Raw genomic sequence first — 26,361 nt, forward strand, 5'->3', positions numbered from 1 at the left:
TATCTCTCCCTTTGAAAAATTAGGATCGGAGAGGTAAATATAGTAGACAATGCTTTATGGCACCACTTACTGTTAAAAAATAAAACAACAACAACAACAACAAAAAACAAACAAACAAACAACAAAAAAGCACGTGGAGGCGGCCGGCGTTCAGCTGCTAAAGGCCGACAATTTTCTTCTTTTCCTTCTCCACTTGTTAACCTTCCCGACTGAAATGTCTTCATGTAACCCAAACGAAAAGTAGTTTCGTCTTCTAGGATCTTCCTCTCTCCATGTAAACAGGGCCTTAATGAAGAGAGATGTTTTGCCTTGTTATCATTCCCAGAGAGTGTAAACTCGTTCACTGTAAGCGGCAATACAAAACGCTTGGCCTCCCTGAAAACGCATTAAAAGAGATCTAAACGGATAAAGTATAGATCGGACATGGCTGGCGGAGAGTCATGATCTATGTTGTTGGTGGAATGGGAGTATTCTCGTTTTCTTATTTTCGTTGCAAATAGGCGACGTCTGCCAAGCTATAACCACTCAGCTGGCAGACTCATGTTCAACTAGGGTGAACGAGAACTGCATATTAAACCATCTCTTTTTATCTCTTGTTGTCGTTGTCCCCAACTCCCTTAAGATTTGTTAAAAGGCAAGCCTAAAGCACCTCTAGTTTAGAATTTGTACTCGTTAAATGCAAGTTATGAAATAAGAAAGCAACAACACAAGACGAGGCTGGTGTAACCTGCGTAACAGTCATTTCAGAGAGCACGCCGAAACGCGAGCAGAAACAGGGGGTACGAAACTTCCAAGTACAAAAATTGCCATGAAAAACAAACGACTCAGTAGCTAGGGAAGTGTTTCTAAAAATCTGTAACTTATTTGAAACGAATCGCTTAATTTATGAGGTACGTGTGCTAGCTCTCCAAAATGACTGTTAGTCAAGCTACAGTGCAAGAAAACATTTTGTTTATTTGTAATCTGTTCCACATTAAATATCTTTTACATCTACATTGCTTGAGTGCACTCAGTCTGATGGATATCATAGAAGCTAATAATAAGTGTACAGCTCTAGCATCCTGTTATTCATCCCGTTCCTGTGAATAGCAGTAATCGACATTCTTTGCCGGAAGAATGATCAACATGAAAATGGACGGTTTTGATTCGTTTCTTCAAAAATCATTCAACCCAAATTTCAGTTTAATACGTTAACCAAGGACCCTGTTTTCCTTTATATCTCATAGTAAACAAGTTAGCAAAACGTACCAAGGTGTAGGGTAAAAAATATTTTACAGGAATCCACATTAATAAAGACTTGAAGTATAAAACATTTAAATGTAATAATTATTCTGAACTTTGAGAAAATATTAATCAGTAGAGGCTGCTGCTTTTGCTGCAGCAGTGGGGTGTACCCTGCTCGGCAGGATAAATATTAACATTTAATTTTGTTTTAAATTACAATTATTCTATTTTAGTTTTAATTCTTGGGTTTAACTTCCTTTTTATTTTACTCCTTTAAATATCCAGTGTTTTAATTTTCATAATGAGGACTCCTGTAAACATATCTTTTTGCTCTTCACTTTCTTGCAAATTGAAAACATAAAACCTTGTTAAAGGTTGTCTTGTCTAGTTCAGGAGCACCTGTAAATACACCAAAACAATCGCAAAACCTGAGGTAACTTTAAATCCTACATTGGTTTCTAAAACCTATCGAAAAACCAGGCCCTGAAATTATGCCAAGTACGCCTAGTATCCAAAGCCTTCCCTGTCCGCTCATGCAATTCTTGCACCAATTTGCGACGTCAACTGGAATGACTGAGGCATGGGCAACCTTGGTTTCAGGGTTTCCTATTTTTTGAGGTTGAGATGTAACCTATCCTCACTGAGTGCCTGAGGCCCGTACGTGCGCTTAACGCTCGGCCCCAAAATGAAGAGAACTCATTAGACTATTTGGAGAAAAGGTTAATTACTAGTTGATGACTACAAAATGGAAGAAGGGCTAGGAAAACAGTGCCTTAAAAACTAGGAGATTTCAACAAGAAACACGGTCATCCACGGCAACTTGAAATTAATATATGCATGCAAAATTAATTAAGTTCGATAAATTATCTATCTGATACTCAGCTGCGTCCCCTTTTGACTGGCTGGAGCATTCTCTTCATCCATATTTGGCCACTGTCGCCGTTTCAAAAAATCTCCAATGTAGCCATGAAGTTCCGAGACTCACTTATGATACCCATATAGAAGTTTTTCTTTGCGGTTTTTGTACATTAACACTTAGGAGAGAGAATCTGGTCATGACCTAATACCCTGAGTACGTCAATTTTGTCTTCAGATTTCAGAACGTCGATACTGAATCTTGACCAATGATTTAGGGTGAAGGCCGGGATCGTCTTGCTGCAAATGAACAACTTCATGCAACTTTAAAACCACTAAAAACGTCCTGAAAGGGAAGAAATAAGAAAAGGGTATAAGTTCATAAAACAAAAAGTTTTGCATGGATAACAGATGGAACTGACACTTGTTAAAGCTGCCGAAGTGTAGTTTTGATTACTGCAGCTTAAGACAATCAAGAATCATATCATGATATTTCAATGAATGTTCCTTCTCCCCTTCTCATTGGCAGCTTTGTCAGGCAAAATTAAATCCGTGTCGAAGAGGTCCATCAATACAACATGAGGAGATAAAAGTCTTATGCTATTGTTAATTTTGGGTTTAACGCTAATATATCAAACAAAGAATCAATCTACCCCAGAAAGAAGTATATTTGCCATCCCCAAAAATTACACTTTTTATGACATGACCTCTAAAATTCTTATCAGTCGATTATGATTTTCAGTCCTACATGTACAAAGACCACTTTTTCTGAATTCCAATTTCTAAATGCTCGTCAGACGGAAGTAACCTTTATCTCATCCTGTAACTACCTTTAACACGGGACACAGCTTGCGAACTCGAAAACTTGAGCAATTGCAACTTACCTCAATAACTTTTGTTATTCCAGTCCTGTCCATAGCTCGGAAAACTAAAATTCACTCTACAAACTAAATACACAAGCTGTTAGTAAAAGGTGCATGGGAGTTGATAACCAGGTCGAGCAGTACGTCTGAAGCTATCTCGACGGCAAGAGTTCGAATCTCTTCGAAGACAGCTTTTTCGTGTGTACTGAAGTGAATATTATTTCTCGGACACCATCATTTGAATTTCATTAATTCCATCTTACACAATCTTTATCTATAAATTACTTCTTTGATGTATCAATTATTGTAAAGCAACAACTCCTTCTGGGCCAAACCTGAATTTCAAGAACACTTGTTTGGCACTTTTGTGCTTTTTATTTATTTATTTTTATTGTTTGTGTTTCTAGAAAAATTGAAAAACGTGACCCCCGCTTGAATACAGACGGTCCTCTGGCACCAGCCATGGAAATCGGACAGCGACCCGGTGAAAGCGTGCCATCCTAACAGTCACGGTACAGTTATCCATGGATTATAATAAGCAGTCCCGTATGTAGCCGTCAACTGGGTTAACGACTGTACCTGTGTGCAATGCCCACTAGAATGAGTTTTCATCCTGGGATTGGTCGATGCATCACGACTATTTGGGCCTCGGGAAGCGCGAAAGTAAGACAAGCACCAAGTGGAGCGCGCGAAACCCTCCACCCAGCTTGGGGTCATGCACATGACTGGCTACTTTTGGCCAGCTTTCAGGCTTTCCGTGTTGTTTTCGTATTTTAGATTTTTTTGACGTGGAAGGAGCTGTTGTGGCTATGGAGTTATATACACATGTCGCTCGTTCAGTCTCAATTTCTTCACTTTAAGCCTATTAATATATATATAAAAAAAACTCTTAACTGCTCGATATCTTTCCGTGGTCTTCTTCTGCACGATCAAAGGTTTTGTTGAGTTCCGGCTTGTGCAAAAAGATTACATCTCGGATATCCTGCCTAAAAGAGAACAATCAAATCAATCAGGCGAGCAGTTACACACAAAAGAAACAATGGCCTTCACCTAGAAAAATGGACTGAGAAATGTGGTCTTAGGCAGACTTCTAACATAATGCTCAACGTTTACTCTTCCCTTAACGTTCAGGCCAAATTTTGTCCATCACTGAGCAACGTCTTTTCAATGGCTAAACTGTCAGTCACAGCGAAATGATGAAAATGAAAGTAACTTGACTGAGGACGAAAAACTGAGTAAAAAGCCGTCCTGCTCGGTTATTTTCTTGTTAAAAAAAACAAAATATACTTTTAATTTTGGAAAAAATGTCCTTCAATTGAAATAACTGTCTCCTTTTTTATGCAAAGGGCGTTTGTACGATTTGGTTGCTATTTTTGGATATGTGCATAAAATTACACTTGTTTCCTAAAAATATAGTTTTTCTTGAAACTTCTGTCAAGTGATGGTTAAAACTACAGTTGTTAGCAAAACAAGAGTTGATTGTCAGAAAGCAGGGAAGCACAAACTGTATTGACAGTGACACTGAAGTGTGGTAGGGTATTACGTTATTATTTTAACGAGCGAGCTGGATAACTGCACGCAGCTGGCAAACGTGAGAAAAGTGCGCTAAGAATTGATTCAGTGACCATAATCTCATGACAAATGAATCTTCTCCAACCTAAGATTTTCCACAATTTTCGGGTGTTCCTTCTTCTCTCCCGCCCCGTCCTTCCCTCTCTCACCACCTCCCACCCTAGATCTAAATGTTGTCTGTTGCTCTGTGAAATCCACGGTAGGGAAAAAGATGGCGGCTGTACATTTTACGACAATACCTTACCAACCTAACGCGGGCAGCAGGCACATAGAAAGCCATGTTTTTTTTTGCGAAATTCGTCCCTGTACGAACGATATTTTGTATGCTAGGTTTCTGTGCGTAGCCTGAATTTCAGCCGTTTTCTCTGGTTGCATACTCCCGAGTGAAACGTCTGAATCAGAGAGCCGTTAATGTCGTCCAGTGACGTCACTGCCGGAAAACGATAATTTATGAAAATTATGTCGCTTCCCGCGAGAAGTATCGCGCACAGCCGGCTACACTTATGGGATCAAGTGGGTCAACGACGTTTTGTTATGGCTTTTTAAATTAAATTGCTCCTCTTCATACAAAGATGCCCAGTGAAGTGCGTTATCTGTTCGAAAGCGCTTTTGGAAGCAACGGATCGGTACGCCATCTACGGAAAGGGTTCAAGTTGGCTGTTTGAAGAGCTGAAGTCACTGAACGTCACCTTCAATAGAAACTGCTTCCTCTGCACAACTGTCCGAGGTAAAGTTGAAAAACATAAAAGAACTGGCGAAACCTAGCCAAAATTGCTGAGGACATAAGAAGTACTTTTTTCGAGTCTTCCCTGACTGAGAGAGTACACCGCGAGTATCTCGCTGGATAGTAACCTATTGCATTTGCTAAGCCCGGTGAAGAAGAAAGCGTGTTTAGAGTCTGATGGAAGCATGTAGTTTTAACGTTGATAACTTCCCCTCTACTGGTTCGAGATTTCTTTCACCGCTTCCAAAGGCGAACACACCTTTGAAAGCCCGTCCACCGCCACCTTTAAGCTTCAAGGCGGAGAAACCAGAGAGATTGGTAAAGGTAAATTAAATTCTTTTAGTACAGTAGTGGTAACGTTCGTTTAAACATGGATCACGGGGAGAAGTTAGTTCCTTACTACCAATGGTTTGAAGTAGTGCTTGCTGCATTCTTCAACCCCTGTAGATTCCCGTTTTTAATGAATTGTGACCGCAAGCATATGCATTCAACCAAGGCAATAACAATAAATAATTTGAAAAATTGATTTTGTTTTCATTGTTTGAAATAATAAAATGAAATAATTCAGTTTAGAATTAGTGATTTAACCGCGTGCTTTAGGGGTTTAGTGCATCAGATATTACAGGCAAGGTATATACTATACCAGTGCTAAATACAGTGAGCTTCGTCGACAACTATCCCTATAAGGCCTTGCTTGTACGCGTCCGTAGAAAGCATTCTTCTGCACCGCTCCACTGAAAGCATAGACTCCGGAGACGCGTAAACAACATTGAACTTCCGATTTGCAACACCCTTCAGAATCTCTGCATCCTTCTCGGCCGCTTCGTAATCAGCTGCGATGTTTTGCTTTTTTAGCGAAGTGACCCGTGGTCCCTCATTAGGACGACGAGGGGAGAAATCACAAGAATAATACTGTGTGCGACGAACTGTGGACAAGATTTGGAAAGTTCACTTGCACGAGCGGAGCAATTTGAAATATCAACGACTTTCCGTAGCTTGTATAGGTCAATTCACGAACACATTTCGCCTTGATAAGAACTCGAACAGTGCGCTTTCTTGCTCGGGATATAATTTTTCACAACCCAATGACGAACAAATAGCAGAGGAAGTTCTTCTGAAGTCCTCCAGTGCGACCGCCATCTTGAAAACGGACAATTTCACACAATTCATGCAGAATAATAACAGCCAACCAATCAAAATCACTGCCCGGTTTTTGGGCAGTGACGTCACTGGACGGCATATTCAGAAGGTCTCTCTCGGGAGTATGCCACCATAGGATACGGCTGAAATTCAGGCCATTCCATACGTTCCTATGAGCGTTTTTAGGGTTTTCGCACGCAAAGAATTAAGGGTAATTGGAGCAGTCGCCATCTTTTTCTGTACGGTGCAGTGTGAACAATTTTGACAGGAAATTGAAATATTGTTGAATAGCAGGATAATTTGTGCATTGTTTACAGCTGCTTTTTGCTGTTTTGTAAGAATAAATTTAAATCAAGTGGGAAACTATTTTGAAGCGACAGTGTGCAGTCATATTTTAAAAATGAAAACGAATTTGCGGCGTATTTTCGGATGACTCAGCGAACTGTCCAACTGTACATGTTAAGCTCCCCTGTAAAACAACGGTTAATTATCTTTGATCGATGGCAACACAAGAGGATTCAAGAGAAATCAGCTGACAATGTATTTTTAATAAAGGCGTAATTGTGGTGTGAAGTAGTGTAACAATTTTCTCGAGCTTGCGAATCAGTAAATATATTAAGTTTATTACATATGTTACTTACCTTTGGTTTTCTCGGCTTTGCGGTCCGGTTAACAACTGGTCCTTCCCGGGACTCAGCGTCCTATGTGGGTTGAGTTTGTTGTTGGTTCTCGTTATTGCTCCGAGGGTTTTTCTCCGGTTTCTCCGGTTTTCCTCCTTCCACAAAAACCGACATTTCCAAATCAGTCCAATTTGCACGGGCACCTTTGAACGAGTTCCTAGCCTTTGGTGCTTCTTGGGTAAATAAATTACATTTACAGTTTTTTCTGTTGCTCCCAAAAGGAAACTTTGGCACTCCCTACTGTAGCGATTTCAAACGAGAAGAAGAAAAAAAAATCCACCAACACTGCCCGAGTAAGTGACGCTCACCGTCGACCGCCGTGCACTGGGCATTTAATGGCGGGAAAATTTCCCGCCATTTTCTGCCGGTCGGCCCGGCGCGCGCAGTGTGCAAATTTGGAACTGTACCGCGCTGCAAATGATATGAATCCCGTACCACACAACTCTACTTTTACATAACGGTCCACTGCCCACACCGTACCATAGGCCTTATCACGGTTTTTGACGCCATTTTGACGAGCAGGCAAACACGTCTTGAAATAACAGTGTTTGTATGGAAATCCGATGTCAAATAATTTTCATGAACTGAAAATTCATGAATTCGAATCTTTTGACACTAGGAAAAGGATTTTAAGAAAAAAGATTGGAGGGATGAAGCTGTGCCAGAAAGCGCCCAGTCGTATTTTGAACTTTCTATACATTTCCCTGTATTTTTTCCCGCGAACTATTTTTAGTAGCAGTTCACGGCTGGTTCCCTACATAGACAAATGTATGGAATTAGAAATGTCAAAACACATCTAGATGCTCTCTAGCACAGCTACATTCCTCAGTTATTTTCTGTAAAATCCTTTGATAGTGCCTAAAGTTTCGATAAAGTTTCCAATTCATGAATTTTTCAGGAGCGATGTTTTATGAAAATTATTTGACATCGGATTTCCATTCAAACACTGTTATTTCAAGACGGGTTTGCCTACTCGTCAAAATGGCGTCAAAAACCGTGATAAGGCCTATTGCACTGTTTACAACATTTCACTGTCCACGACGTTCCACCGTCCACTTCATTCCACTGTCCACGACACATTCCATGACATTCGATTCCACACCGGGGATTCCACAGTCCTTGCCTTTTGGCATCTGTCTTTCTCGGGGTCATTCTGCGGTCCACTTTGGGGTTCAATAAGTCTCAATTTGTAAATCATTTCCGGTCGGGGATCATTTGCGGCTCCTTGAACTTTTGCGCAGCAGTACAGAACAACCGATTGAAACGGAAAATTGAAGCGAAGGACCTCCATATTTGTTCAGAAAATATATTATAAAATCACCTGATCGTCTGGACTGGGCACAATGACACGTGATAGGCAGCTGATCACGAGTCATCGCAGGACAGAACGCGTGTAAATTGCAAGAGAGAGATTAAATATAAGCGGTAAGTTTATGTTTTGTAGCTTTTATCTTCCTATTTGTTGTTATTTCCTGTTAACAAACAAATTTGAGGAAGCTGCACACAAAAGTAAAAGTCGCCGTCAGTTTACGGAGCTGCCTGTTAGCTCTGCCGAACAATTCATAGATCATGCAGAAAGCAAAGCATGAATGTGCTAGCTGGTCATAAATGGTTTTTGTACGATCAATTGAAAGTCGTTTCGACGCATAAATAATTAATTGATGTGCAGTTTTAAAGTTCTTTGTACTGAAATAATGAAGCGTGATTATTAGCCTTATTTCGGTTTTTTAAAATGCACAGTCCGATTTCCTCATGAAAGTATTTTTACTAGTCACGCAATCTTTATTGCGTGACCATTAGGGTGGTTCAAGGGTGCTTGCTCCCACCACAAGTCACCATGCCAGCAGGCTTGTCCTGGAGACAGATGCTTACTGTGGAACCAGTGTTGTTCCTCTATGCATATGGATTTTTTATGAGTGTTCCTGTGTCCCAGCAGTATGTCTACTATAGGCTGAGTGAGGCAAAAGGTTTTCCATATAATTTTAAGCAGAACAATCCAGGATGTGGTTCAAATTCCCTGAATGCTTCAATGGAAAAGCTTGAAAAACAGGTAAGTGGGTGTTTTTTGTGCCATAATCAGTTTTAGAAATGAATGAATGTTTAACAATAATTAACAATTAATTTTTGCAATTTTGCAGTTTCTCTTGCTTCCCTCATTTTGCAAGTGCTGTATTTAATTTCTGGCTTAAATTCACCTTCTTTCTCCAAGTATTTGTCCCATCCCCTGCAGTTTTAGAAACTACTGGTATATTCTAAGCAATAATCTTGGTTGCACTGGTATCCTTAACAGGTGCAGTCATATGCCTCCTATGTTCAACTGGGTATTGTAATGTTTTCTGCCCTTCCATCAATTGTCATAACTTTGTTTATGGGAGGCTGGTCAGACAAGGTTGGCCGACGCCCTGCACTGATTGTACCCATACTTGGCAGTGTACTGGAGGCTGCTGTCATAATTGTTGTCATGTATGCCAAGTTGCCCATTTACTGTCTCTTTATTGGTGCTTTCATACATGGACTTTGTGGCTATTATACCACCATAATCTTGGCTTGCTTGTCATACATCGCAGATACAACGGAACAATCATCAATTGCCTTGCGACTGGGTGAGTTTCATTTATTCTAAAGTACAGAAGTTGTAGCAAGACAATAATTTATTTTCACACTAAAATAATCATTCAAGTATGTCCTCACATGCACGCCCCAGTAAAAATATAATGTGATCACTCTGTGATCACACATGTGATCACACAATGTGATCACACTGTGATCACGCGTAAAAACTTTTACATGTGATCACAGATGTGATGTGATCAGAGATGTGATCATGGGTGTGATGTCAGGTTAGATCACAGGTTCTGATCACACATAATGTTGGCACTGTGATCACAACAAGTGTGATCACGCTTGTGATCACAGTCACCTTTAATATGATCACAGTATTAACTTTATTACTAAAATTGCATATTCGATTTTACTTAGCAAATCCTATTTGATTCCAACCAGTGAGAGTAAAATTTTAAATTACGGCTTCACCAAAGAAAACATCCAAAACGTCTATATGCTCCCCTTCCGAATCTTGCATGAACCAAAGCTTATAATCTTTCAATTCAAAATTATTCATAACATCCTACCTACGCAGTCCAGTTTGTTTCGTGCTGGTATAAAGGACAGTGACAGTTGCCCGCTATGCAGCTACGAAAGTCAATCATTGTTGCACATGCTGTTTACCTGTAACATTTCCTACACGTTTTGGAACCTCTTTACGCGATGGTGGCACAAAACATACCAAGAACACATAAAACTCTCTGAAAGTGTGATTCTGTATGGTTGGCACCAAAAATCAAACAACTGGTCAGCGCTCAATTACGCCCTCGTTATTGCCAAGTACCACATTTTTAGCACTAGTGTTTGCAATGGCATTTTAAACTTTGAAAGCTTTCTTTTACGCCTGAAAAACAAAATCTCTGTTATGCGAACATTAGCAGTAGCAAATAATAAATTAGAACAATTTGTTAAATCCTGGGCCCCTATGTAATTTGTATGCACGTGTTCCTCTGTTCGTGAAGAATGCTGTGTAAAGACTTGTAAATAATTTTGGTTTCAAACTTCACGTACAGTGTGTATTTATATGTAAATGTGTGTATGTGTTAGTATCTGAAAGTCAGCATGTAACCAGGGTAAGCTTTAAACGTTATCTTGTAACTTACCTTGTATATATTTATCTCGTAAAGTTAGCATGCTTTATTTTGTATTTGTAAGTAATGTTTTCAATAATTAATAAAAAAAAAAAAAAAATAAAAAAAAAAAAAAAAAAACTTTATGTGTGAAGTACACAAGAACGTAAAAAGCACAAAATACAGAAAGTTAAAAAAATTGTACAATAATGTAATGACAACAACAAATTTTATTACTGTCAAAAATGAGCTTCATATATAGTATATATGTGTATATAAAATACTGCCCCAAAGTAATAGCCTTTCAGAGGCTATTTGAGGCGGGGGCAGAACGTCCATTAAAGAACAGCGCAGTCTGTTGCGCGGTGGAATTAAAAAGCTAAAATAGTATACATTTTGACAAGTTGAGAACCACAAAGGTAAACGTGAACCAATATTTTCTTACGGTTCAGAAGGATGCTAACCGGGAATCACTTTCGACATAAAAATTCGTTGTTATTGTATTACGCGATCATCATGTTGCTCACCTCAGTAATTGGAACGTTCTTCGATATTCTTTCCCTTGTGGAAACGTGGGCTAAAATACAACTCGCAAGAGTCATTTCGTTTTACAGCAGACCAAAGAAGTCCTCTGAGTGTTCTCGATCAGAGTACACGGGAGTTTATCGTGACGAACTTCACACATCCAAGCGGCAATACACTGCCGGAGACAATCCGAAGGAACAGTCTGTTGTTTACAAAACGGCCGGGTGCAGATCTTCGCTTCAGAAACCCAAAACATTAAACTGTTTCCCAGACTAATAAAGGAAGATACTTCGCATTAAAAACGTTCCCGCTCTTCTAAGTCAAATTACCAACGGTCGAGTATATTTTCAGGACCATTTTTGTAACGCGATCAGGTAAAGGTAATTTGAAACAGGTTCATGACATTCGGCCAATAAGATTAAATCCGCAGATGTCTCAAGAGACCTTGTAGATAAAATTCCGACACGCACGTGTCATGCAACTCCGAGAAAAGGCGCTATATTTCTCGAAACTGAAGTTAGAGTCGTACCTTGAAAATATTTTTCAGTGTATATCAGTGCTTTGTCGCGAACATGCAAAAAAGCAGCCTTGATTTTTTGCCTTGGATCGAGTAAGTGAAATGAATCGAGCACAAAGAAGGCAACATATGCTATACAACAATAATAACAGGATTGAATTTGATCGTCCAAATGATATTCATCGTTAGTCGTTTAATAAGCTGCTGTAAAATGTTGTACAGGACTGATGAATGCAGAAAAAAAAACACGTAAATATTGCAGATTAAGCTTTTGACGCACAAAAACAAAAACGAACCACGAAACCAGAGAGTTACAATAACGAAAGACAGTCAAGCGACGCGCTGTGAAAGAAAGATTCAAATTTGTCCCGAGTTTAGTGCGGTAAGTCATTGGGCTGTTATTAAACCACATCTTTAATTTACTGGAATATGATTTTTTTTTACTCCATTAGTGTTAACAGATATTTTGGACTATTTGAATGAGATGGTAATGTTTTTGATTTTCAATTTTACCCTACCCATACGTGATCACGCCATCACTGTAGAGAATCACGGTCAGTGGAGTGATCACACCCTGATCACGGGTGTGATCACTCCAATCACGCATTGCTGAAGGCATGATCACGGTGAAAGGAGTGTCACGCCCGTGAGCACGGCCGTGATTTGTGATCACGTTGTGATCACAAAATATTTTTACTGGGGCATGTATGGTTTTATTGGGAGCCATTAGGAAAAATAATGAATGAATGATAAGTCCATTTACTTGTCAGCTATTAGAATGTTAGCATACTGTTCATTAGAGCAATTTTGGCTAAAAACATTTACTGTAGGCAAAGTCAAGGAAGGGGCTGACTTAAACAAGACCAAGTGTATTTTGAAAACAATACCGCTGTTCAAATTTATTAAGGAGTGATTGCCATATAGACCAAGAGAACTGAAGTAGAACTTTCAAAAGATTGACATCAGAGGTGACAATTTTCACACACAAGGTGATAAAGTTGATTTTAGTTGGAATTTTGGGTTCAAAACTGAATGATCTTTGTTTTGTTGCTAAACTAAAAATAGATTGTGGCACTATATTCCTCAGGAAAAAAAAAAAACAGTTTTCCTACCCATTAAGACATTGAGTTTTAAAGTACAAGGGAGTTTCATTCATTCAATTTAAAGGGCTATAAAATTAGGCTGAAAACTTCCTGCACCACACTTTTGTTTTAAATTTCTTTCATATTTATTTATTCCAATAATCTGTACAAATTAAATTTAGTGAGAAATAATATTTCTAATTTCTTAATTCATTAAAGCTACCTTTTAGTGCATTCTGTCGCAGCCCTTAAGTTTCAGCTATTCAGCAACACCCCTGTACAATCTCCAATCAATTTCTTGTTTGTCACTCTGGGGTTTCCATAATTGAATTCTATATTCATAAACTGCTGTTTAAAGTGTTTTTCTACTCACAGTGCCTATTTACATGTAGCCCAAATAGCACCAAGAATATATGGTTCCACTCACTGTCAAAGGTCAAACATGTTGTTGTAAACAAAATTTTAAGTACAGTTATGCGAAAATTTCTTTTATAGTACGTAACTACCGGTATATGTCATACTGTGCTAATGCTATCAATAATTTATTGCTCCGGGGTAGGGCATGAAAAAGGCCAAGATGAGGAAAAACTAGCAAGATATATAGATAGATATATATTTAAGATAGAAAATGTAACATTTACTTGTATTGTAACATTGTAAAATGTAAAATTCGCTCTGCATGTTTTTGCATCGAGCACTCCTGCGACTGAGTGAAGCAATCATTGTATTGTTTCTTTGTTTATATAGATAGATAGATAGATAGATAGTTTAATGATATGAGCAAATAGAACTTTGAAAATAGAACTAGCAAATAGAACTTTGCTCCAGTTTTTCTTTAATTTCACTGACAAGAGATCTTTAGCCTGCGCATGCGTAGCAGTCGTTTCCGTTTCCTTTGAGCACGAAAAGATGCGCGAGGGCAATGCCCTCGCATGCTTGCCGCGCTTGGCTAAAAGGAAACGAAAACGACTGCTAAGCAGGCTAAGAGATCTTGAATTGGGATGTGAATAGGAACAAACAACTATGTGTTGGATTTAAGAAGTAGCAGAAAATCACTGTTACTAATAAGGGGAAAAATTTCTTACAAACTTACAGGGAGAATTACTTGCAGTGCAGTTGTAGCAATATTTTTTTTTCAGTGCCACACAAGAATATTCAAATCTTTAAGGTCATATTATTTTTGACTACCCTTTAATAACTCTATACACTAATTAATTTGAATTTATTTAAGGAAGTTAGTTAAGTTTGGTGTACATTTATTTATTATTTTGCCGAATTCTGGGCTGATGTTATGTTTCTTTTGTTCTCGGCCAAATGACAGGTATTATTGAACTGGCTGTATTTCTAGGAGGCATGATTTCTCAGGCAACAAGTGGTCTGTGGATTGAAAATCTGGGATTCAAGGCACCTTTTTTGTTCATATTTGGTTGTCATGTGGTCTCCATGACTTATGCCATTTTCTTTGTGCCGGAATCAAGACATAGACCTGCAGAAGAAAGAGGAAAGCTGTTCAGCCTTGACAACTTTAAATCTGCTTGGAGAGTGTACTCCAAGGCACCAGGCACCAGAAAAAGGAATCTGATTGTCCTGACATTTTGCACTGGTATCCTTAACATTCCTGTGATGGGTTCAAATAGTGTAATAAGCCTTTTCACACTCCATTCCCCACTCTGTTTCTCACCAGAAGAAGTAGGATACTTTTCAGCATTTCGTAATGCCATACATGGTGTTGGTGGAGTGGTCACTATTAAAGTCTTTGGAATGTGTCTTTCGGATGTCAATGTGGTGCGCATCTCTATGATCTCATATCTAGGATTCCTGGTGTTTTTTGGGTTCTCCACTACATTGCTCATGGTCTTCTTAAGTAAGTAACTTTATGCAGTGGTTATCTTGTAAATTATCTGATGTTGAAAGAGAAATTAATTAATTAATGTTCTTATCTGCCTAGATATGAACTAAGGGAATTTTAGATCTTAATCCTTAAATAGTTTCTCTAGTAAAAAAAACACCTTCTGAAGGATCCTTTATAAGGTTAGTTCCTTCATTTATAATGACATCCTTGCCATCTGTTACCACCTTTAGGGATATTCAGAAAATTACACAACTTTTTCTGTGGTAAAGCTCTCATAACAGATCAATAGGGATCTATGCCATCCATTAACATTGTTTTTGTGATTTTTTTGTTAGGTCCAATTGTTGGGATATTTGGTGGTGCAGGGCCTCCTGTATACAGAGCAATGATGTCAAAGATTGTCAGTGCAGATGATCAAGGTATATACATTCTTTTGGTGGCATCCAATGGTTGTGCTTCATTGGGGGGAGGTGGGGTTGGGGTGGGAGTGAGGGGGATAGTAGGCTGGGGACATTTAGCAATCTTTCTGTTCCTGAGTAGCACTTACAGAAACCTGTTAGTACCTCAGAGACTGTTCATAGATTTGATGGGATGGAATGAAGCGTAATATATAGATGAAATGCAGGATACTTTGCGTATTAAAATGAATAGCCATAAATATATTTTTTTGAAAGAGTGGTAATATGTGCTATCATTGTTAGAATGATAATCTTTGTCATGAAACATGACCAAAGACCCCAGAGGGGGACACAGGTTCAACAATAAGAGCACTCACTTCTCACCATTTTGGGGGGCCTGATTCAATCAGCATACATGCATGCAAGACGGGTATGTTGTTAGTTATTGTCCCTGCCCAAACAGCTTTAAATAAAAATTATAAGGGCCTTCACGTTTGCATCTCTCCTCTAAAACCCAGGCCCCAGTTGTTCAAAGGCCGGATAACTTTATCCGCTGGATAAGGTACTATACAGGGTCTAAAATTTACTTCATGTTAAACGTTGTCCAAGGTTTTCGTACACTCCTAAACTAGACTGTGGTTAGAGTGTGCATATTTGCTTGTACACATTGAAATACTGAAATCTTTGCACAGATTGAAACTGTCGGATAGTGACTTATCCACCGGATAAAGTTATCCGGCCTTTGAACAACTGGGGCCAGGTGTTCAACTTTCAATTCAACCATGAAACAGTGATTGAAGAGCAACCCTGTGGATTTGCCACTGTTAGTCCCCATTAGTTTTTGTTATTTTCTTGTATCATGCTAAAGCGGTATAATTTACAAGGAAAATTCTGACAGGTATGGGATAATCAGGGATGTATACTGACAAACAGAATGGTGGGTAGCAAGGTTGCTGTCATTTAGGCTTATCGTGTTGTTCCAGAAAATATCCATACTACAAAGGTTTTTTTTGTTGGAGGGGAGGGTCACCCCAAACCGCTTTGAAAAAACCACACTTTCTTGTTGACCCTTTCATGGGGGCTAGATTTTTCTGGTACTGCACACTTAGGACTGTCCTGACTTTATTCAATATCTTATCTTCTTCTTTTTTTTTTTTTTTTTTTTTTAATTTCAGGTTCACTGTTTTCTGCTACTTCGTCAGTTGAGATTCTCTTTGTATACATTGGCAATGTCATTTTGAACTCGTTGTATCCTAAATCTTTGAAATTTGATGCTCCTGGATTTGTTTTCTTCCTGGCTGCCACTTTGATGCTGGTGCCCCTTGCTTTAACCTTGTGAGTTCTGCTTATAATACTTGGATTTTATTTATGTCCGTTCAGTTCACAGTCTTTTTTTGTGAAACACTAGTATTTTTAATTTCATCACCCTCTCACATACTACGAGGGTGAAAAATAACTCCTTCAGGCGGAGGCTCCCTGTATAGCCCTCTAATTGAACAACCTGAGGTTAAGTACATAATAATTATCATCACATTTTCGGGAGCTAGGATTCGATTGGATAAATCTATGTGACGCACGAAAACGTCTGTATTAGGTTATCTTTTAACATAGTGAATATTTAAGAAGCTTTTATGAACTATTTTATCTAATTTTGTTACATCGTTAACTCTATCTTGAGATTTTACTGTGATTGTCTCTTTAACTTTTTTAATATTTAATAATTGTTTACCAGCCTGAAAATCACCCGAGGGTGAGGTTGCCTCCTGACTAAAGATAATTATTTGTTATTATTGTTATTATTGTTATTATTATTATTATTATTATTATTGTTGTTGTTGTTGTTGTTGTTGTTGTTGTTTTTATTATTATTATTATTATTATTATTATGCTAAACGGTCGTTGCTTTGTTGTTTGCAGTTGCCTCAAGGATCACTCCATGTTTAAAAAGAAAAAGGAGATGGTAAACCGAGCAAATGGATATGAAAATCTTACAGACTCTGAAGACGAGAGAGGAAAACAAAGTTGCCCCCCTGAATCGCCAGAAGACCCGCCAATTACTGTAGATACCTAGACCTATGTAAAGGAAAACATCGATTGATTTCACCGCTAAAAACGATTCAATAACAAACAGCACGAGATGAAAGCACTGTTGATGAGCTTTAATTTATGATTTGTCAAACCGACACAAATCAGTTAGAACCACTTGGTTTGAAGAGCATCAGAGTAGTACATTCTACGTGGGTGCTATTTGGGATCGTCATCCATTCCCCCGCCCCTCATTCCGTGGGATAGAAATGCGCGCCGATCCCAGAGAGCTTCTGCGTAGGAGGCTAATGAGAGTAGTGCGCAATAGCTTTCATTTGAATTGTATAGGAAAACTTTAGTGAGGACTTCAAACAATAGACTTTCTTGTTATTCTGAACCGAATCACATCTCTCAGGATCAAGTGAGACCAGAGCGCGCAACAATTATTTTTTAAGTTTAATTAGTATTATTCCACGGAATTTAACTTTCCAAGAACAATTGTGCAATGGAACTCACTACCTGTTGAAATTCCTTAATAATGGAACTGCGTTCTCTCTTGACACTTTTAATTGTCGACTTATTAGGTTTTTTTCATTTTACATTCATTCAGTTAGTATGCAGATATTTTATCTGATTTTACCAACAACATATTGATATAGATGTAATCTGGAACTAGTTAATCAAGGAGAGCATAAAAAATCCAGTTTGACCGGCCGAGCTCTTGGAATTTCAAACTCTGTCGGCCACTTAACTTTTACATAGTTAAGGAGTACTTGTTCAGAGATTGAGGGAATTAAAAAGGTGAAAGTGAAAGAAATTAGTAAAGATATACAACCATTCAATTTCGGCCCCTTTTACCGTAATACACTGAAATAAAAAGGGTATCGGGAATTACACAGCTAGCGCAAAATGAAATTAATTAACGAGTTAAGTTTTTTTTTTGAGAGATTTATAAAAGTAATTTTTGTATTAAATTTTGTAAATTAAAGATGTCAATAAAACACGATATGTTAATATATTTTACCTTGCCAGCAGAGATGTGTCATAATTATATACAGTATAGGTGTCAGATCTTTGTTCTTGTGATAGCGTAATCATATTTAAAAAGCACGAATAAAAGGAAGTAAGTTGCCTAGTAATGAAGTTGACTTTTGATCATATTAAAAATAATGCCACGTCGCCGGAAAAACGACGAATTGCGCAAATCATATTAATAAATGCCGTCAGCGGAATCTTTGCGTTTAGTCTGAAGTACGTTATTACGGGAAATATTAGCAGCGCGTAGGAATCATTGGTTCAGGCATGCTGGTAATATTCCTCATTTCCTGGGTTAGTGACGCACTTCAGGCTAAAATAGAAGATTTCGATTATGTCATATTTATGCCAGCACTTCACGACCCTCGCATTTCTCGTATACAATTCTCTGGCGTATATTATGGATACAATTTCACATACTACGTTTCTGCGACCTTCTATGGGATATTTTTAAACATACACTATTCGTTGCTTACAGACGTAGTCTTAATCTCCCAGAACTTGCTTGATTTAAAGTGCAATTAACGTGACATTTTATAACGCTTCTGACAATATTAACTCATTACCAAGGCTTTTTATTCCGCTGTGGGCAAACTTGTTCCACTTGCCCACGCCTTAGATTCAACATAGTTTTTCCACTGGCGCGGCGGGACAAGTTCCACATATGATACACCGTATTAAACCGTTGCCACTAACAAGGCAAAGGAAGTTAAAGGAGAAGTGGAACACTAAAAGGACGTTTTGTTTTTCATATCCGGCCTTGTGCACCTCTGCGGGTATATTAGGAATAATGACCAGGAAAAATGACCATAATGGTTTGATTTTTTTTTTTTCTTTTTGCCTTTCTTCAGTTCGCAGCTGTTTATGCTGGGTACCTGCGATGATCTCTCTCATTTATTCATTCTTTCTTCCACATATTTGTATTTCATGTTTCACTTCACAAAACGACGTTTAAAAGATAGATTTAACGCGGAACGCCGATGTTCATTTGACAAACCTAGGTCTAAACCTACTGTCTTTGGACATTTTCTTTTAATCGCTGACATCATTCTGACACTGGTGTATATGCGACAATTCTGCCAAGTAGTCCACCGACGCGAGGTCGCATCCGGCTCATGTGCCCTGATCGCTCAGTTTGAGAAAAGCGAAAAACTAAGTGAAACCAGAGAACCTTCAACTTTTTGTATTCCATTTCTATTAGTTTCTGTTCTCTGTCCATACATCAGCTGATGAGTCTGGACTGGCCACGTTGTTTCATCAGCTCTACAAGTGTTTTTCGTTTTCTCGTTGCATCAAACCCAGATTGTTGGGGGCAGAAATTTTTCGCACGGTGTCAAAGTTTTGCGCGGTGCGCTCCCGATAAAAGGAGCCTCAGGCAAAAAAAAAAAAAAAAATGAAATAAACGATTGGGTTGGGTGCTAGGGTCACAGGCTAGGTGTGTGTGTGTGTGTGTGGGGGGGGGGGGGGGAGGGTTATCGGGGAGGGGAAGCGGGGACGAGAAAAGTGACGGGGGAGCCCATTCCCGATTACGCCAGCGACTCGTGTTTGAGCATGAAATTTATGCTGATTGATTTTGTGACGTTGATGTAGCATAGCTACCATTGTGTCACACAAAGAAAAGCCAACAAGAAACACGCCAATATATTTTTTTGCATCATTAATAATTTGACTCCCCCGGTCAGAAGCAATTGAGCAACAGTATAAAATTAGCTTGCCAGCCTTCGGAGTCAGAGTACCAACATTTGATTCGGGCGCAATTCACTTAACGAAGGTCATCGGTCGAGCCAGTTAACATCCAGTTCAGGTGAGCGAGTTTTGAATACGTAATGGTTTTTCGCACTTATGAAATCTTTGCCCGCAATGTTTAGTGAGCGAACGGATAAGATTCAAACAGATATTTTTAATTGGTAATCTTGCGGCACGTTGAATTCGAACACACGCCAGTGAGTGGTACGAACTCAGCTGGGACGGCAGTTCCTGGCAGATGTCCTCGGGACCGCGAGTTATATTAGTGTCCTTATTAGCGAGAGTCCGTAATAGCGAGAATTTATTTCAGTCAACAATCTGTAATTTATTTTTACCGAGGATTTAGGTGCTGTCCGTATTATCGGGGTGGCCGTAATAGCGAGGTGTCCTCAAGGCGAGAGTTGACTGTATTCAGTGATACACTGAAATTTAATAGCGGAAGACTTGCCTTAACTTGCGTTTATAAAATGCGATCTCATTGCCTCTTTTTCGTTTAAGCGCTCTCGGTTTGTTATTTTATTATTACAAAACAAAATTTCGGCTAGGAGCACAGACCTCAAAACATGCCGTGCATGAGGAGATGAACACATGTTTTGAAGCATCGACTATCTCTGGCCGGAGGGGGTGACAAACTTATTTTGGAGCAAATCTGAACCGGTAGATAGTTTAAAATTCTTATTCAATGAATAATCATTTGAACTTGTGCACATTGGTGCTAATTTGCCCTCCCGTCCTGCGAATGCAATGTTTACATTGAGATTTGTGATTCTGGGGAGCGTTGGGGTATGATTTAATAATATGCTGCTGTTCGATACATGATGCTGTTTACTTTTTTTGTCACGCAATCTTTATCAATTTCTGGGATGTCATACCAACGTGACAAAATCCTCCGTGACTCCGTAACGCCAGTGCTATTATGCATTATCAGTCTAACTTCAGTACCAAAGGCCTGCTGATACTCAGGTTATTATCAGTAGTTTTTTGATGTTATTTTTATTATTATTTTTATTATTATTATTTTTAAGAGAGCGGTGCCAATCTCTTGAACTGCTCAAGCTCTACCAAAACAAGGACTTTCTCAGGGTGTCAGCCTCCTGTACCAATGTCGGGCTGTCAATCAGGCAAAGGGCTGTGAGACGTAAAATTAATCTCTCATTCGAGTGAGAAGTTCAACCGTATTTCAGAGGCAACCTTACTTCCTTTGCCCCTACAATTCGGAAAGTTATTCAACTTTTTTCATATTATTTCGTGTTTTTATCTTCAGCACTATGCCACCACCAAATATGCCAAGATGGCGGCGACATCTGACAGTGGAGCCGGTGGTATTGTTCTATACATTTGGTATATTCATGAGCCTTCCAGTCCTCACTCAGTACGTGTATTTTAGAGTAAGTCAATTCAAGGGATTTCCGTACAATATATCCGAGACAACGGAAAAAGGCTGCGATGTAGACGGTGGCGTCAACGCGTCCCTAAAGGAACTGGAAAAAGAGGTAGGATGCGGACCAGACATTCATGGGGCAGCCAGTTTCAAGGAGTCCTCTTGGTCTGACTGCATTCTTGCAGTGCAAAATTTGAGGACAATATCTGGTAGCCTTCGTCATTTAGCTGACGATATTGTTCTCATCAAGGTAACATTTAAGGGACCACAGAAATGCTGGAAATGAGCGGTGAGCCTAGATTGAAAAAGGCAAGAGGCACTGAGCTTTCCTACTTTGACATCCTTCTTTGACATTTTGCAACTCGTTTTCAGGGTTTTGTGGTTTAAACGTTATCATGCACACAAATACCGCTGGCCACATTAGGTCAGGAGATGTCAGTTTGTCACGGATACTCATTTCTCACGGTACGCACAACAAAACACAACGATCGCTTAACAAAACTGCGCACAATGCCTTGCCTAAGTTCATGACATGTTTGCACTGGTAGTAAATTGAGTCTAAACGCGTGATCTCGATTCTGTCATCAGGTACAAGACCTGGCCGCGAGAGTCGATATGGGCAACGTTCTGTTTCTCTCCATTCCTTCCATTTTCATGGTCCTTCTTCTGGGTCCTTGGACGGACACCGGTGGCAGACGCCCCGCCCTCATGGCCCCTCCTGTAGGAAGTGCTATTGAGGCCATCGTGATTCTCTTGATAATGTACCTTGATTGGCCTGTGTATGTACTGTTTGTTGGCGAGGCGATCAATGGTTTCTCAGGATTCGCTACGATCATGACCATGGCTGCGTTTGCTTACGTCGCTGATGTATCCACTGACCAAGGGCTCGCTATTCGTATTGGTTTGTACATTGTATTATTAAAATATTCTCTAAGTAGGCTTACAATCGATTGACGCGCGCAAATGCTTAGCTTAATCTCCCGATCAGCTATGAGGATGCCCAATGAACTAGGTAAAATTATTGCGTTAACAAAGGGTTTTCTCGATTGCGAGAAAACGCACCATCTGCATGTTTCTAAAGCAGAATTTTCCTGCGAGAAATTCAGCCGTAGTTTCCTCAACAACGTTTTCCCATTTGCGGAGGTTATATCAGAAAGACGAGTTCCAGCTTGAAATCTAGTCTTGATTGTTACAGCTTTATGACTTGCTGGTTATCGTTCGAAGAAAGTAGGAAAGTGACGATTAGGTTGACGACTTATCAATCAATCAATCAATCAACCAACCAACCAACCAACCAACCAACCAACCAACCAACCAACCAACCAACCAACCAATCAATCAATCAATCAATCAATCAATCAATCAATCAATCAATCAATCAATCAATCAATCAATCAATCGAAAATTAAAGTAATGATAGTGATCCTCGAAAAGTAACACCGGGCTTCCTTTTCTTCTGTACTCGAATGTCAGTATTAAACAATAATTGTAATCAGGGCTTTTTGTTAGAGAAGTTTACCAGTCAGGTCTAAATCATCTCAGACAAAAAGTCTCAATGTCTTGTTTGTTTTCAGCCATAATCCAGTTCGTTGTATTCATTGGCGGCGTCGTGAGCCAGTTGACCAGCGGTGCGTGGTTAAAGAACTTGGGTTTCATCCCACCCTATTGGTTCATTTTCGCCTGTCACGTGGCCTCTGCTCTGTGGGCCATTTTCCTGGTCCCGGAATCGAAGCATAAAGTAGATAAAAAGAAGCTGCGGTTTTTCAGTTTTGATAGTTTTAGAGCCGTCTGGAGTGTCTACAAAAACCCCAGAAATGGCGGCAGAAAAAACCTCATAATGCTGCTTATCTCAGATGGGATAATCAATCTTGGCGTCATGGGGATCAGTGGGGTGGTGGCATTATTTGTTCTCCGCACCCCTCTCTGCTGGGGACCGGCTACACTGGGCGTGTTCATGGCCTTCCGTTTCTTCATGCAAGGCTTTGGAGGCATCTTGGGTATAGGACTTCTGAAGCGGTTCATGTCAGATATAAACGTCGTCAGGGTTGGCATGCTGACTCAGTCCGCCTCGCTACTGTTCTTTGCTTTTTCTGATCGTACGTGGATGGTGTTCTTAGGTAAGTATTTACTATTAGCTTAGCTGAATGTTCTCTCCTCCGTAAAGGAGGCCCAGAGGGAGTCTTTAGGAATGGGAAAATCCATTGGAGTGGTCAAAGCGATTGGCAGCGCAAAACATCTTGGAAACCGCTAGGGGTAGATGCTATAGTAGCAACAGATCAAACTATAATTAAACAATAAATCGTCCGCTGGGAGGCCATTAAATGTTGTCCTCAAAAGCTGAATATATTAAGCACTGGAGAAAAATTTTGAATTTAAACCAACTACGTTGGTTATGTAGATACGGATCTACGGATCTGGATTTTGCTCATCCCTGCTTCTGACCTGCCTTGGGCGAACTCCATACAATCTAATATCGGGCGTAATGTTACTCATCACGTTAATTTGAATGGACTGAATGCTTCAACGTTAACTCTACATCCGACGTCAAGTTTTAGTTTAACTCGCCCCAAAGGAGAAGGGGGTTTTAGGAACGAGATATTAAAGTGATACATGATAATATCAAGCGTGCGACTTAGATTGAAACAATCTCTCGTTTCTCGCAGGGTCAGATCAGTCGAGTGAACGATCACAACGATGGCCTCCAAGGCTGCAACGTTGGGGGACGGAGGCGCCTTCCGTCTTCTCGCCGTCTGCAATTTTCCTGCGTTTCCGTGTTCCACCCACTGTTTATCCTTGTTAGGCTCAGTTTATATTTTTTACAAGGTTATTTTTCTCTAATTAAACTTTTTCTTGTTTTTTTTTTCAGTACCTCTCATTGGAATATTTGGAGGAGCCGTTGTACCGCTGTACAAAGGAATGATGTCACAGATGGTAGAGCCTAGTGAACGAGGTAAGAGCGCGAACACTGTATCTAGATTACTTTGCAACAGAGAATAATAAAGGAAACTAAAAATTCACTTATCGTATCTGTTACAGGCATTTGCAAATCAGTAGGAAATTAAACCGGATGTCAGGTTGTTTTAAAGGGCGCCTTAGACAGCCCCTGTCATCATAGTACTTCCCTTTTTTGATCTTTTAACATCAAGCCAAGCGACGAGGGATGACTCATCCCTGAGGGAACGGATGACATTGAGGATAGTGACACATAATGTTCTTTATTTTCACAGTGGGAGTAGTTATTAACATCTCGACCTTCTCCGCACTGGGGCCCACGACGCCATTCTACGTGATAATCAGTGCTACATTTGCCGGAGGGTGGGGCGTCTGCTCATACAGGGGCGTTCACATGGAAGGATGCGAGTATATCACAATGTCCCACGTCAAACTGCTCGCCTAAATTTCCTAATTGAACTACTGGGCTCTCTAGATGACATGTTCTCAACCATGTCATGTCAAATTGTTCTCCTCGATTTTCCTAATTTAACCATTTGTTCCTGCAGGTGCCATGTTCTCGTCCGTGTCGACTGTGGACACTTTTTGCAACTTTTTGGGAGCTTTTATCTTCAATCCAATGTACATGAGATCATCAAAACGCGGTTTTCCTGGATTGCCATTCCTAGTGGCTTCCATTCTCATCATAATTCCACTTGTCATGACCAAGTAAGTAGCCAACCAGTTAGCCTTCGTCACAGGCACCGAAAGGGAAGAGGGGATTCGTGAGCGCAGAGGGCGCCCCCCCCCCCCCCCCCCATCCTCCTGTTGGCAAGTGACACTTCATACTGGTTGTAATGCCCTTTTCGCTCCTTTTTGGCGTCCGCAGCAAAGGCTGAAATGCTACGATACACATATTTATTCGAGTTTAACCCGAGTAGGTGTAGCATAGATAACCAAGCTACCGTCTAGTTCCAGTTCGTCTAATCCTAGTTCCGTCGAGTTCTCGTGCAGAGCAGTCCATAGACGCCTTAGGTAGGGTGGGGAAACGAAGAGATACCCTGGCAACAAGCCCGCTGGATTTTTATTTCAAATCCCGATACTGCCAACACAACACAGGTTGGTTTGTTTTATACCATGTTTTAGACTGTGCGCGCTCGCTAACAGATTAAGGTTGTTCGGTGGGCCGTTGATGGCTACATTCGTATTCTCACCGTGAATGGAGGTTCATGTATTGGGAGGACGGCCTCACGAAAATCGTTTTAAATGGAAAAAAATAAATAATATCAACCCCACGTTTTTCAACCTTAATGAAAGCTATTGTACTTTCAGTAAGAGTATGGTCTATAAATTGGTAAAATAAACATCCGTTGAAACTTGCCACAAAGTAACCATTTGAAGCTAACACCCTTATCCAGCTACATGTTCCCGTTATGGCCAAATAAACAACTGCCTTTCTAGGCCCACGGTGTCCTTTGGCGCTAAGCCATCATAACTGTATAAAAAGTGGTAAAGTCTACAATTTATGTGACAGGTTTTTAAAGAATCCATTGGCTTTTCGAAAGATGACAGACATGAGCCCACTGGAAGGTTCCACAGTGGAAGACGCAGACGTTGACGCCGAACGTTCCAAAATGGAAGACGCAGATGTTGACGCTGAACGTTCCAAAATTGGAGACGCTGATGTTGACGCCGAAGGTTCCGCAATGAAAGGAGTAGATGTTGATGTGAACGATTTGAAACTTGAATACACGCCCCAAAACGAAGATAAAGACGCCCACGTAACTGAACTTTAGGCGGCTGTTGTGAACGTTTCTCTTTTTGATGTCATACCTTCAGTCACCCTTGTTTTCGGCACCTCCTCCATGCGCCACTCAAAAGGTACAGTCGCATTAAAACAAAGATGAATTTGCTGATCGCAAGTGTTTCACAACAAATTGTAATAGAAATTCTAGCCCTTTTGAACAAATCCTAGGTGTGCTCATTAAAATTACTGTAAACTTGGCAGGAATACTGTTTTAAATTTGATACCGTTTTTGGGAGCCAATTACTTGCTTCTTAGGTCTTGATATTGCTTTAGAGTAGCATTCCCCTCATACGGATTTTCTCTTCCCGATAAGAACCCCTAGTCGGATCT

The 26,361-nt window shown here is 39.9% G+C and overlaps 2 protein-coding genes and 1 long non-coding RNA gene across 5 annotated transcripts; 2 read left to right on the plus strand and 1 right to left on the minus strand.

The window, feature by feature from the left end:
* Nucleotides 1–51: 51 nt before the first annotated feature.
* LOC146464767 (uncharacterized) lies at nt 52–7,841 on the minus strand. Its single transcript, XR_014868409.1, has 3 exons — nt 7,020–7,841; nt 2,964–3,928; nt 52–2,425 (listed from the first exon to the last, which is right to left on the minus strand). It is a non-coding gene; the product is annotated as an uncharacterized LOC146464767 (long non-coding RNA).
* A 93-nt stretch (nt 7,842–7,934) lies between these two features.
* LOC146464768 (proton-coupled folate transporter-like) lies at nt 7,935–18,266 on the plus strand. Of its 2 annotated transcripts, none has more exons than XM_085129248.1 (7): nt 7,935–8,483; nt 8,830–9,108; nt 9,349–9,661; nt 14,178–14,720; nt 15,044–15,127; nt 16,282–16,441; nt 17,024–18,266. In XM_085129248.1, the coding sequence occupies exons 2-7, from the start codon at nt 8,896–8,898 to the stop codon at nt 17,175–17,177; spliced, it is 1,467 nt and encodes a 488-aa protein (XP_084985374.1). In that variant the 5' UTR covers nt 7,935–8,483; nt 8,830–8,895; the 3' UTR covers nt 17,178–18,266. The 2 variants fall into 2 exon arrangements, with proteins under 2 accessions (XP_084985374.1, XP_084985375.1); XM_085129249.1 differs by having other exon boundaries at nt 8,859–9,108.
* Nucleotides 18,267–19,835: 1,569 nt separating this feature from the next.
* LOC146464769 (proton-coupled folate transporter-like) lies at nt 19,836–26,187 on the plus strand. Of its 2 annotated transcripts, XM_085129158.1 has the most exons (8): nt 19,836–19,970; nt 21,177–21,405; nt 21,882–22,194; nt 22,868–23,410; nt 24,160–24,243; nt 24,794–24,953; nt 25,759–25,886; nt 25,923–26,171. In XM_085129158.1, exons 2-8 carry the CDS (start codon nt 21,181–21,183, stop codon nt 26,018–26,020), a joined length of 1,551 nt encoding a protein of 516 aa, XP_084985284.1. In that variant the 5' UTR covers nt 19,836–19,970; nt 21,177–21,180; the 3' UTR covers nt 26,021–26,171. The 2 variants fall into 2 exon arrangements, with proteins under 2 accessions (XP_084985284.1, XP_084985283.1); XM_085129157.1 differs by having other exon boundaries at nt 25,759–26,187.
* Nucleotides 26,188–26,361: the final 174 nt, after the last annotated feature.

This window comes from Pavona decussata, unplaced genomic scaffold, assembly GCF_977016875.1.
Source record: "Pavona decussata unplaced genomic scaffold, jaPavDecu1.1 SCAFFOLD_161, whole genome shotgun sequence".
Taxonomy (NCBI): Eukaryota; Metazoa; Cnidaria; class Anthozoa; order Scleractinia; family Agariciidae; genus Pavona; species Pavona decussata.

Bases quoted from the DNA above. Each gene is read 5' to 3' on its own strand.
- LOC146464768 (XM_085129248.1), top strand. From the start codon at position 8,896: ATGCCAGCAGGCTTGTCCTGGAGACAGATGCTTACTGTGGAACCAGTG. The intron at 9,109-9,348 runs GTAAGTGGGTGT...TATCCTTAACAG, and splicing joins TGGAAAAGCTTGAAAAACAG to GTGCAGTCATATGCCTCCTA. The intron at 15,128-16,281 runs GTATATACATTC...TTTTAATTTCAG, and splicing joins TGTCAGTGCAGATGATCAAG to GTTCACTGTTTTCTGCTACT.
- LOC146464769 (XM_085129157.1), top strand. From the start codon at position 21,181: ATGCCACCACCAAATATGCCAAGATGGCGGCGACATCTGACAGTGGAG. The intron at 23,411-24,159 runs GTAAGTATTTAC...TTTTTTTTTCAG, and splicing joins TACGTGGATGGTGTTCTTAG to TACCTCTCATTGGAATATTT. The intron at 24,244-24,793 runs GTAAGAGCGCGA...TTGTTCCTGCAG, and splicing joins GGTAGAGCCTAGTGAACGAG to GTGCCATGTTCTCGTCCGTG.